At 49.7% G+C, this 12,946-nt stretch overlaps 1 protein-coding gene across 1 annotated transcript in view; it reads right to left on the bottom strand.

Moving 5' to 3' along the window:
• The window catches only part of GRK5 (G protein-coupled receptor kinase 5), a 165,589-nt gene extending 155,548 nt beyond the window's left edge, over positions 1 to 10,041 (bottom strand). The window contains exon 1 of the mRNA XM_069863758.1: positions 9,878 to 10,041. Within this exon, the coding sequence (XP_069719859.1) occupies positions 9,878 to 9,929 (52 nt within the window). The 5' untranslated portion in view covers positions 9,930 to 10,041. The remainder of the gene's footprint in view (positions 1 to 9,877) is intronic.
• Between the last annotated feature and the right edge of the window lie 2,905 nt (positions 10,042 to 12,946).

Here is a 12,946-nt window from a genome sequence, read left to right as displayed (position 1 = left end):
TCTACAGACCACAGCATCATCCCTCTTCCCACTCACCTGTGCTTTGTTCCATCAGTTCATTTTAACCTGCGACTCCATGGATTATTTTTATTTTACTGAAATAAAACACCCATCATCTTTGCCATATTTTCTGTAGAATGCCTACTTTCATTTCGCTTTCCCTGCCTGATCTTTCTCGCAAAGCAGTATGCATGTTTAAAATCCTCCAAGCAAAATAATTACAAAGATAATCCAGCTGAGTGTAATCAGACTGCAGGGTTCTTTATTTTCTTGGGCTTTTAATTTAATTTCACATCCTGTGCCCTTAAAGAAATATTAGGATTATATCATCTGTTATTGTTTAGATTACGTGCCTGTAAAAATAAGAAGTAATTCTATTCTTATCCACTACCACACAGAAAACTTGTTCAGCATATAGAATATTTCTGAAATAGAGAGCATAGAAACATGGAATGGTTTGGGTTGGAAGGGACCATGAAGGTGATCCAGTCCAACTACCCTGCATTGAGCAGGGACATCTTCAACTCGATCAGATTGCTCAGAGCTCCATCCAACCTGATCCGGAATGTTTCCAGGGATGGGGCATCTAGAGGATGATCTCATCAATGGGTACAAGCCAAGGAAGAGGAGATTTAGGTGAGATCTTAGGAAGAAATGTTTTCCTATGAGGATGAGAAGGCCTCCAGCCCCCAGGCTGCTTAAAGCAGTGGTGGCTGCCCCATCCCTGGAAGTGTTCAAGGCCAGGTTGGATGGGGCTTGGAGTGACCTGATCCAGTGGGAGGTGTCCCTGCCTGTGGCAGAGGGTGGGACTGGATGGGCTGTGAGGTCTCTTCTGACCCAAATGATTCTGTGATTCTATGGTTTTATAAAATAACTTGCTTTTAAGCTTTCTCACTGTGCCGATACGGATCCTGATGTGATTTTGACGACATTTTAACCATGGAAATAAAGCCCATTGACTTTAGCACCATTATTTGCACTTAAATTAGAGCTTCAGTTACTTCCTTTGGATCGATACAAACCAGAAGTCGTTCACAGAGTAACACCGGTGTAAAAACAGCATTAGGGAAGAATCAGCTACAAGCCTAAATAGAATCAGAGGATTGGAAAAGACCTTTGAGATCATTGACTCCAAACGTACCATATGGTCAGCCAAGCAATAAAAACACCACTTCTTCATCTGCACATGCAGAAGGACCCTGCCTACATCTCAGCTGTCAGCTTCACCATGATTGGAGCACATATTAGTAAGTCTGAAGGCACAACTGGGGCTTCAGACCCTTCACTGCCAGCATCAAATCCCTCTGCACGCAGTGTTCATCATCTGAGTTGGGAAAGAGAGTTCATTAGCAGATCTCAGCTAGCAACGCAGCGTCTGGGAAGGGAACACATCTTCCAGGAGGCTAAAACAGCACAGGTTTGAGTGCAAGGTGTGTTTGTTGCAGCCCCACCTTGAGCACCATGTGCCATTTTGAGCACCACAAGATAAAAAGGAGATAAAGCTACCAGAGGGAGTCCAGAGGAGGCCACAAAGTTGGTGAAGAGGTTTAGAGGGGAAGCTGTATGAGGAGCAGCTAAAGTTGCTTGGTCTGTTCAGCCTGGAGATGAGGAGGCTGAGGGGAGATGTCATCGCAGCTACAGTTTCCTCACAAGGGAAGGAGGAGGCGCTGAGCTCTTCTCTCTGGCCACCAGTGACAGGACCCGAGGGAATGGCAGGAAGATGCACCAGGAGAGGGTCAGGCTGGACAGTAGGAAAATGTTCTTCCCCCAGAGGGTAGTGGAGAACTGGAACAGCTCCCGAGGGAAGCAATGATGGTGCCAAGCCTGACAATATTCCAGAAGCATTTGGCCAACACCTTCAGACACGCAGTGTGAATACTGGGGTTGTCCATGCAGGGACAGGAGCTGGACTCAATGATCCTTGTGGGTCCCTTCCAGCTCAGGACATTCTCTGATTCTACACGTGGTAGGGCCCATCTCGGCACAAGACTGAGGTTGAGGCTTTCATCCTGGAGCTGTTTATCACAGACACACACGTCAGCTTGGTCCAAGTGCTGCTGGTCTGGTAACGCTCTCAGCAGAGCACCCCGACAAACCACCTCTTTCAGCTATTTTTGCTCCAGCTGTCTCAGAGTATTCTGTATTGAATCAAAAAGCTCAATATAGTCACAAAATCATGCCTATGTCTTGGATAAACACTGAAATTTTTTTTCTAGGTGGATGATTCCAGCAACACTAAGTTAAAACCTTCTCAGCAAAGGAACATATTGATAAGTACAGGTGATCTCTTCCCAGATGAATGATTTTGCACTTGAGGAAAGCAATCACATGAGATTAATGGAGCAAATGTAACTAACTACTCAAACCTCCACAGGTAACATTTGTTCTAGAAGTTTTCCTCGCTAATAGGTTCTATGTGTTAATAACATGAAAGACAATCACAGCTCAGTACGAAATATTTGTTAAGGTGCCTACAAACCAAACAAGATAGCAATTGGGATATAAAACCCCAATACCACAGCAACACTGCACATGAAAGTCCATAGTCCCCCCTCTCTAGTACAGAAGCCTGTGTGGAAGAGCTCTTGGTTGCTCCAGCATCACCACATCACAAGTCCTGCAACCGATGACTATCGGTGAGTGTAATCAGCCATGGGGGAAACTCCAGATGAAGAGAGTGGACACCGACAGTACAGCTACAGCAGCTCTAATGTGCTCTGCACCACCCCTGCTACAGAAAACAACACAAAGAATGGGATTTCAAGCTAGTTATGCTTGCTCTAAGCCAGTATGGTGACTCTCCATAACTACCTGAAAGGAGGTTGTAGAGAGGAGGGTGCTGGCATCTTCTCCCAAGTGATGGGGGACAGGACAAGAGGGAATGGCATCGAGCTCCACCAGGGGAGGTTTAGGCTGGACATTAGGAAAAAATTCTTCACAGAAAGGGTCATTGGGCACTGGAACAGGCTGCCCAGGGAGGTGGTTGAGTCACCTTCCCTGGAGGTGTTTAAGGGACGGGTGGACGAGGTGCTAAGGGGCATGGTTTAGTGTTTGATAGGAATGGTTGGACTCGATGATCCAGTGGGTCTTTTCCAACCTGGTTATTCTATGATTCTATGTAATAAATCCCTTCTCTACAGTGAGATCTTTAAATCATTCAGACTCACGCATTCTTTTCACAAAGGCCTGAAGAATCCTGTTTTCTAAATTTCTTTGATTAAAAACATAGAATCCTGGAACCGTTTGGCTTGGACCTTTAAGTCCATCCAGTTCCAACCCCTGCCATGGGCAGGGACACCTCCCACTGGATCAGGGGCTCCAAGCCCCACCCAACCTGGCCTTGAACACCTCCAGGGATGGGGCAGCCACCACTGCTCTGGGCAACCTGGGCCAGGGCCTCACCACTCTCATTCTGGAGAATTTCTTTCTAATGTCCAACCTAAATCTTCCTCTCTCCAATTTAGAGCCATTCCCCTCATCCTGTCACTCCAGGCCCTTGTAAAAAAACCCTCCCCAGCTTTCCTGGAGTTTCTTTCAGCACTGGAAGCTGCTCTAAGTTCTCCTCAGAGCCTTCTCTTCACCAGGCTGAACAACTCCAACTCTCTCAGCCTGGCCTCATAGCAGAGGGGCTCCAGCTCTCAGATCATCTCCATGGCTCCCTCTGGACTCACTCCAACAGCTCCACGTCCTCCCTGTGCTGAGGACTCCAGAACCAAAAAATATAATTAAATACGTTGGACTCTTCCAGATACTTTTTTCCAGAAATGGTTACAGGCTTAAAAAGGAATCTCATTTTTAACTGCTGCCTAAAAGCCCCCTGTTGCATCTGAAGTAACAGCTGATTTCATCCTTGTGATTTTTTTTTTAAAAGTATTGCAGTGGTGAGAGCTTCTCTTCCAGAAAGAAAACTGAACTGAGTCACTGCATGCAACCTTCCTCTGCTAAGAGACAACATTTTCCTTACACTTTGGTTTTCTACCACAGAATAGATGACAAGACCTCGGATTCTGCTTTCAAAGCGCCAGTTAATGAAGTTGCTAGAGTTAAGTTGCAATAATCATACTCTCCATAGGGTTTTGGCTGTCGCTATAGTCACCTTCTTTCCTTCAAAATATGCTTTCCATTGTTCTCCTGCCCCTTTTTCCAATTGCTCCATAGCCAAGTTCTTGGAAAGCAATCACATTTCTTGTTTAGGATTTATTGCTAGTCTTTTGCCAATAAGGACATGCACAAATCTCTCCTGTGATCATCCTGCAAAAACGAGCTAAAAATATAGCAGCTGATGAACAGGCACATTTCACATGTCCTATAGCATCAGTGCACGCTCATCAAAAGATTCTGAGCTATAGAAAGGAGGGTCACCCCTTCTGGCCAAGCCGATCAAAGGTGCCATAAATAAGTTTATTTTAGAGTCCCACTCTACCTAAAAAGCAAAAAAAAAAAAAAAAAATCCACATTTGTTGTGTGTTAGTGGCTGATGGCTTGTTTTTCCCTCCTTTCACCAGGTTTACATGGTAAAGTTTGCACTTTAGAAACCTCAAGTCTGAGAAAAACAATAGTTTATCTTCCAAATTGGCTGGTTTAAAAGCAATATCTGCAATGTTTAACTTTGTCATCACCAAAACTTTAAAGTGGAGGGAATTGTCTGTCCGTTTGTACAAAATGGAAAGGATTTTGCAACTTCAGAGTCAAGTTCTGTTTGGGTTTTGGAATGCGTTTCAGGTTGTCTAGGGAAGTTCATGGAGAGAAGCAGGGATAACATGAAAGAAGGCTGATCCCGCACCTAGGAGGGAACAGATCATGAGTATCCAGGTAACCACCATGCCTTAGTTGTGCTTATTGATCATGTTGGTTGTCATGCAAACACCATGGTGCCACCATCAGCTTCTCTCTGAAAGCCTTGATTCATGACTCTATGGATGCGTTTTAAAGCTTCTCAGGACTAGGGCTGATTAAACTCCTCCAAAACGCTGGGAGACTCAGACCACACCTTGAATCCTGGGTTCAGTTTTGGGCCCCTCACCACAACAAAGACATTGAGGGTCTGGAGCGCATCCAGAGGAGGGCAAAGGAGTTGGGGAAGGGTCTGGAGAACAAGTCTTAGGAGAAGTGGCTGAGAGACCTGGGGATGTTCAGCTTGGAGAAAAGGAGGCTGAGGGGAGACCTCATTGCCCTCTACGGCTCCCAGAAAGGAGGTTGAGGGAAGGCGGCCCTTGGTCTCTTCACCCAAGTGACAGGTGACAGGAGGAGTGGAAATGGCCTCAGGTTGCACCAGGGGAGGTTTAGATCAGGTATCAGGAAACAGTTTTTCATGGAAATGGTTCTCAGGCGCTGGAGGAGGCTGCCCAGGGAGTCGGTGGAGTCCCCATCCCTGTACAAGTTTAAAAGACGGGGAGATGAGGTGCTCAGGGATGGTTTAGTAGTGCACAGTAATGGCTGGACTGAATCTCAAAGGTCTTTTCCAACCAAGAGATTCTATGATTCTTGCTCTCTCCTGGACCCCTCTTGTCTCTGATGACGTCCTCTCTCAAACAACCTTAAACCGGGAAAACTAACAGGAATTCATTAACCAACCTGGATTCACCATTAGCAGGAGCTACCTCCATCACTAAGGGCTGGATGATACGACTGCTGAGACTCAAACAACAAGGCTAATGAAAAGATCCAGATAAATATTCCCCCACCTCCTAATCTAGAGTTCTTACTAAAAGTGACTGCAATTAATATTTTGCTTTTCTTTTTATGATTCTCATCTTTCTTGTCTTTCCTTCCCTGCTCATACTTTTCCCCGGGCAATATGAGCTGGTCTCAAACACCTCTTTCATTCCTATAATTAAACCAGATGTATTTTTTGTTCAGTTCCTAAAAGGGACTAGCAATTGGTGAAATGGGATTTTGCATCCAAGAAATGATAAATTATAATTGAGGAACCAGCATAAATTATACCTAATACATTATAAATGAACTGTCAAATACAATAAAACTCCATTTTTTACATGTCCAAACTGGGAGACTTCTGAGCTTAACAGGTAACTTAGTTTTGAGTCAAAAGTTTCATATTCTGAGATAAGATGATCATAGAATCACGGAAAGGTTTGGGTTGGAAGGGACCTTAAAGCCCATCCAGTTCCACCCCCTGCCATGGGCAGGGACACCTCCCGCTGGATCAGGGGCTCCAAGCTCCATCCAACCTGGCCTTGAACACCTCCGGGGATGGGGCAGCCACCACTGCTCTGGGCAACCTGGGCCAGGGCCTCCCCGCCCTCATAGTGAAAAACTTCATCCTTGTGTCCAATCTAAATCTTCCGCCTTCAATTTAAACCATTCCACCTCATCCTGTCACTCCAGGCCCTTATAAGACGACCCTCCTCAGCTTTCCCAGAGCCCCTTTCAGCACTGGAAGCTGCTCTAAGTTTTCCTCTTCTCCAGGCTGAACAACCTTGATGATTTCCTGATATTTAACCTCTTCTCAAAATTATCCAGTGAAACACATTTCCAGACACAAACTGCATTCACTCCTTTTGTTGCTCTAATAAGATTACTTGCGTATCACATGGCATCGCTTAATCCTGGGTGTGCTTCATATTGTCATCATCAGGACTCAAACACAAGTATTTGCAGAACAGCTCTAAAACTCGCTTCCTGCAATTTCAGCTAAAAACCTCACTTTGCATTTCGGGCTGCTTCAGTTCAAACTCGGTCGCAAAGGAACTCACACAAGGGACCACGGAAAAACCACTAGCGAGGCCAAAGCAAATGAGTTGCAAAACGTAAACCAATATTTGCTAGAAAATGTTTGTGGTGGTCACTCAAATCTGCTTCCGAGTCCCTTACAAAGCCCTCCTCGTTGGACTTAGTGCTGCGGGTCTGCCTAAGCCTCCCTTGGAAACCAACCTGAGATGTCCTCTCGGACACTGGGTTTGCATTCCCATTGCAACTGTGATAAAACCCCCGCTTTTACTGATGCCTGCAGAGCAGATCCCATCATTTTCCCACTTCTGACACAAAGTCCCACACCACTGGCACCACCCAAGCGAGCTAATACAGCTTCTACTTCTGACTTTACACGGGGAAACACATGTGCATCACTTGGCTTTGGTGGTTGCCCAGCAAAATCTCTTCATGGAGTCTGCAGAACCTGGAATAAACTGATTTTTAGATACCATAACCCTCAATATATTAATTTGCTTTCACTCTTTGCCTTCCATACACCATCCATCTTCTTCATCTGCCATGACATCCACCTACTTTACTCTCTGCAAGTTTTAAACACATTTTACTCACAGCAGCTTGCAGTGATAACTAGAAAGGTTGACACATACGCATTACAGACATAATATTTGAGGCTTGGATGCCAGGTACCTCACTTGAGCCTTGTTCTCCATTTCAAAATAGTTTGTACCCCCTCCAAAAGAGCTTTAAAAATAAAAAAGCCTCAAAAAAACCACCATTGCTGGATACGTGGTTCAAAGGGGAATTGGAAGATGGTTTGGAGTAAAGCTTGATAGAGTTCTGCCATTACATCTGACAGCTTCTTTAATGCTATTTTAAAAACAACATTTTTGTTACTGTCTTGCAGGGGATGGGTAGAAAAAGGCCATAAAACAGCGACACATTTAAAATTCCTTGCAAAATATCACTTTCTGAAAACAACGCACAATAACTGTAATTAACACCAGCCCTTTAAATCACTGCTATACTGAAACCTCACCTTGTATTGCAGTGCTGGGAGCAACAACTGCACCCTAAACATTAAAAGCAACAACAGAAAGGACTCATTCTCCATCAGAAGTTTCCAATTCAACGGAATAACACCTTTGTCCTTAGTATTTATAGAGCTTTTTGGGGAGGCTCTCAGGACTTTACTCTTTAGCTCAGCCTCGCAAGTTCAACAGCCTGCGAGTTATATAAACATCATTTTCCAATGGCAACTATTTTCCCAGCAGAAGGATCGCTCCAGGGAAGGACTATTTGAATGATTTCTTTTACAAAACCAATCCTGCTTTACTCCTGCTTCCTTCAGAGTGACCAGAGCCGAATCCATCCTAGCGCTCCCAGCCACGCTAGCAGGCACTTCAGGGAACGGTGGGAAAAAGGCTGCAGGTTGCACCGCGCCAAAAAATGCTCTACCTAGTGCACGATTCTAGCAAATCCAAGTTTGGGGAAAGGCTTGGGACTATGTTTTATCTTACAGAGCAAGCAAGGAAATAAATACACACATGAAACCAGGTTGCAACCAGCAGGAAATGATTGCATCTCAGTGGTGATACTGCAACAGGGAGATGTGGTGCTTGAGCATGGTGCTTACCCTCGGGCTGGGGGATGCTCTGGGACGAGGGGGGGATGCTCAGGGAGGATGATACGGCGGGACTGGGAAGCGGGGATGATGCTCTGGGATGAGGTGGGGGGGATGCTCTGGGAATTCGGGGTTGGGGGAAGCAGTCCCGGACAATGCTCCAGGACTCGGGGGGGATGCCTAGGGGGCATAATGCTCTAGGACGAAGGAGAGAGAGGGATACTCCAGGAGAATGCTCTGGGACTGGGATGGAGGGAGATGCTCAGGGAGGATGCTGCTTCTTAACTGGGAGCAGGGCACGATGCTCGGGGACGAAGCAGAGGGAGATGCTCCAGCTGGGGGATGCTCCGGGACTCAGAGGAGTATGCTCTGGGACTGGGGCAGGTGGAAGTGGTCCCAGACGATGCTCCAGGACTAAGGGGGATGCTCTGGGGGGAGTTAATGCTCCTGGACTGTGAGTGGAGATGTTCTGGGGGGATACTCGGTGAAGAAGGGGACCGGGGAGTGCTCTGGTTGGGGATGCTCCGGGACCTGGGGGGTGGAAATGATTCTGAACAACGCTCCAGGACTGTGGGGGGAAAGGGGGGAGAAGAAGGTCTTGGGGGGATGTTCCAGGACAAGAAGCGAGCCTCCAGCCCCACCACATCCTACATCCCTGCCCAGCGACTGGGGATCGCGGCAGGGCATGAACATACCCCTGCGCTGAGAGGGGAACCCACGTCCCCTCCCGAAGCGGAGAAAAAACCCTGCGAGCGGTATTGGGGTTCGGCTCGGCGGGTTCTGGGGGGAAGGATGCTCGGGGGAGCCTCGGGGGATTCGGAGAAGGGGGAGGATACTCGGGGGAACCCCGGGGGGTTCGGAGAGGGGAGGGAGGATGCTCGGGGGAACCCCGGGGAGGTTCGGATCCTCGGGGGAGCCCCGCGCCGCAGCGGCATCCCAGCGCATTCGTATCGCGCCCCGTGCCGAGCAGCGGCACCGGCATCTCCCGGAGCAGCCGGCATCACCTCCCGGAGAACCCAACATCTCCGGGAGCAGCCGGCACCTCCCGGGGGCACCGGGCATCCTCTCCCCGGGGTACCCGCAGCCCCAGGACTCAGCATCACCTCGCCGGGGGGCCATCCAGCATCCTTTTCCCGGTCCCCCCCAGCCCCTATGAGCCCCCCGGTCCCCCGGCTCCCCCCCCGGGGCCGTTTGCAGCACCGCGATCTCAGCTAAATCAGCGCAAAACCAGGCGATGCCCGGTACCGCCGAGCCGCTGCGACCCTGCCGGTCCCCTCACCCGGCACCGAGAGGTCTTTACAGATTTGCTGAAGCCCTTTGGAACGAAGGCACCTCGCGGCTGACCCTTAACAAAAGGAATAGCGGGGGCTGCGGGACCGGCTCAGGGGGAGGAAGAAACGGGTGAATATCGTAATCTCTGCAATCTCATTCGCTTCCTTTCCCAAAGGAAAAGGGGGAAAGCGGTATTTTCCCCTCCTCACGCGGGTTCTGCCTCCGTTCCCGACGCCGGTTCGGGCTCGGCTGGGCGGAGGGGCGACCGCGACGAGGATGCTGCTCGCCCCCCGCCTCCCTCCGTCTCACCTTCCCTGGCTTTCAGCAAGACAGTGTTGGCAACGATGTTTTCCAGCTCCATTGACGGGCTCGGGCGGCGGCAGCGCAGCGGGGACGGCGTCAATCCCGAGGTGCGGAGGCTCCGGGCGACCGCTCGCCCCGCGCCCCTACCGAGCTCGCCCCCCGCGCATCCTCGCCCCGCCGCTCCATCCTCCGCCCCGGGGGCTGGGGCTCCTGCCTCCTCCCTGCCTCCCTCCTCCCTCCCCCGGGTGCGGCCCCGCAGCCCCGCGCAGGCGCCACCGGGCACGCCGGGAGGTGTAGTTCGTGGAGGGGGAAAAGAGTGGAGAGCGGGGGAGAGAGACCCTGCCCTGCCCTTTCCTCCCCTCCACGGAGACCCCCGGGCCCTCCTCTCCTCCCTCCCCTGCCTGGGGATCCCCTGGTTCCCCTGCTCTGCTCGGGACACCCGGGCTCCCCTTCCCTCCCCTCCCGTGCCTGGAGACCCCCGGGCTCCTCTCCCCCCTTCTCCCTTCCCTGGAGCCCCCGGGCTCCTCTCCTCTCCCTCCCCTGCCCAGGGATCCCTAGGTTCCCCTGCCCTAGACCACCCTGCTTGCCAACACCTCCCCTGCCCTGCTTGGCAGAGGACTTCTAGGCTCCCTTACCCAGCTCTCCTCAGGGACCACTGGGCTCTCCTGCCCAGGACCCCCAGCCTTCCCAGCCCTGTGCAGGACCCATGGACTCACTGTCCTGTCCCAGTCTGACAAGTCTTGGTGCCTGTCGTCACCCCTCACAGGTGCCCATCATCTCCCACCCATTCACAGGTGCCCATCATCACCCAATCTCAGCAGCCTGTTGTCCCCCTCCCCTCACAGCTGCTCACACCCAAGGGAAGGAGCCCCCGACCACCATCAGGTTGCTCCATCCTTGCCCTTCTCCCTGTGCTGGAGGTACAGGCTTCTGCCTTTCCAGAGATCTTGGAAGTTCCTGAGGGAATCCCATCTTCTCTACCACGCCATTTTTTCATCCTGATACGCAGTTGCGTGAGACATCAGCCACTTGTGGAAAGTCTGTGCGTTTTAAGCGCTACATTACAACATAAATCCTCTTCTGTCCGTGTGGGACAGATGCTCGTGTCAACGTGATTCTGATTCTCCTGGCAACAGGGCAGATCGGTTCGGCAGGTCAAGCAAAGAAAAAGGAATAAAACTGTCCCATTACTCTCACTCACGCTCTTCCCCCATCTGCACTTGCAGTGATTAAATCCACGTGAAGCAAATCAAATTAACAGAGTGGAGCAGAGCCACCACTTTTTCTTTTGTCTTCTTTTTTTTATTGTACCAATCATGTTTCCTTCTACAGCCAGGCAGGAATGATTTGCAACAGCAGGACCTGCAGACAGCCTAGAACATATTTGCGGAACATAGAAAATGAATGAGAAATGTGTTTACTGAAAAATACCCTGGGCGTTGGGATAAAAGGGCTAGAATATATGCCCTTCATACCAGATTAACCTGGAAAATTAGTGTGTGTAGCACGTGGCCCTGCTATGCACAATCATATATTGAATCATGGGATGGTTTGGAAGGAACCTCAAAGCCCATCCAGTCCCACCCCCTGCCGTGGGCAGAGACACCTCCCACTGGATCAGGGGCTCCAAGCCCCATCCAGCCTGGTCATCCAACAAACTTCCACATCCTCTCTCTGATCACTTCAGAAAATGTTCCAACTCCAGAAGCTGTGCCACGTTGTGGTTGCTTTCTTTGTAACACCAAGTTCTATAGAGCAGCAGTTGTGTCTGTAAGTACCGGAAGATTTTTCTCTGATTAAATAATTCTTAAGGGAAAAATCGCTTCCTGGAAACCAGAGCCTTAGCAGGGAGAGGAGGTTCCTAAGGAGCATCTGCCCTCCACTTCTATGCAAGGACTGATGCTCTCCTATAAACAGAGCAAATTATGCTCTAGTTAGAAGTGCATTTCCCATCCCTGCCCAGCCTCCCACTAATGGTCATTGAGAGGAGAACTCCAGCACCAGAACATGGCTGATGTTGGAAGACAAAGTTAAGCCTTTTATTAAATACATTTTTACTGCCTTGAGCAACCCCTCTGTCCAAAGGAAAAATTAACTCGTGTGTCTCAGTCCCCCTCTTGTGAATCAGCACTTGCCGCAGCAGCAAGCTCAACTTCTGCTGGCAGAAAAGAGATACAAGCGTGCTCGTCACGTCTCAGGATCAGGCTGCTCAGCAGGGAGGGATTTACCTTCATGGGAGACTCCATAGTGAGCACTGGCTGGGTTTGGTGTGTAACTTTTACACAGGTGCCCAAATGAAGAGGGCAGATATTGAAGATCTTCATTTGAGTTGTACTTGGAAATCAGCATGTGATTTCTCAGCATAGGAAGGACATGGAGCTGTTAGAGTGAGTCCAGAGGAGGCCGCAAAGATGATCCAAGAGCTGAAGCACCTACTGTTTGATAATGAGCAGAGAGTTGGGGTTGTCCAGCCTGGAGAAGAGAAGGCTGCAGGGAGACCTCAGAGCAGCTTCCAGTGCTGAAAGGGGCTCCAGGAAATCTGGGGAGGGGCTCTTAGGTCAGGGAGTGCAGGGATGGGACGAATGGTTTTCAGCTGAAAGAGGGGAGATTGAGATGGGATCTTAGGAAGAAATGTTTTCCTGTGTGGGTGGGGAGGCCCTGGCCCAGGTTGCCCAGAGCAGTAGTGGCTGCCCCATCCCTGGAGGTGTTCAAGGCCATGTTGGATGGGGCTTGGAGCCCCTGATCCAGTGGGAGGTTCCCTGCCCCTCATGGCAGGGGGTGGGACTGGATGGGCTCTGAGGTCCCTTCCAACCCAAACCATTCCATGATTCCTCTTTCATTTATCATCTATCTGCACTTCAATATACTCAAGTGGCAGACACACAGTCCTCTGCAGTGTCACCCCGTGGGCCTCCTGTTGTCTGCTGATGTCCTGTACACTTTGTGAATGTTTATTTAGTTCTCGGAAGGGTAAGCAGTTTTATCAAGAGTTACAACAGATCCATACAGTGTTTGTAAATCCCATGGAGCTACCTAGTGTTCACGAACAGCGCAGCTCCGAAGCACTTCCCATCC

This window comes from Phaenicophaeus curvirostris, chromosome 9, assembly GCF_032191515.1.
Source record: "Phaenicophaeus curvirostris isolate KB17595 chromosome 9, BPBGC_Pcur_1.0, whole genome shotgun sequence".
NCBI classification, from domain to species: domain Eukaryota; kingdom Metazoa; phylum Chordata; class Aves; order Cuculiformes; family Cuculidae; genus Phaenicophaeus; species Phaenicophaeus curvirostris.
This window is presented reverse-complemented; position numbering and strand designations above follow the sequence as displayed.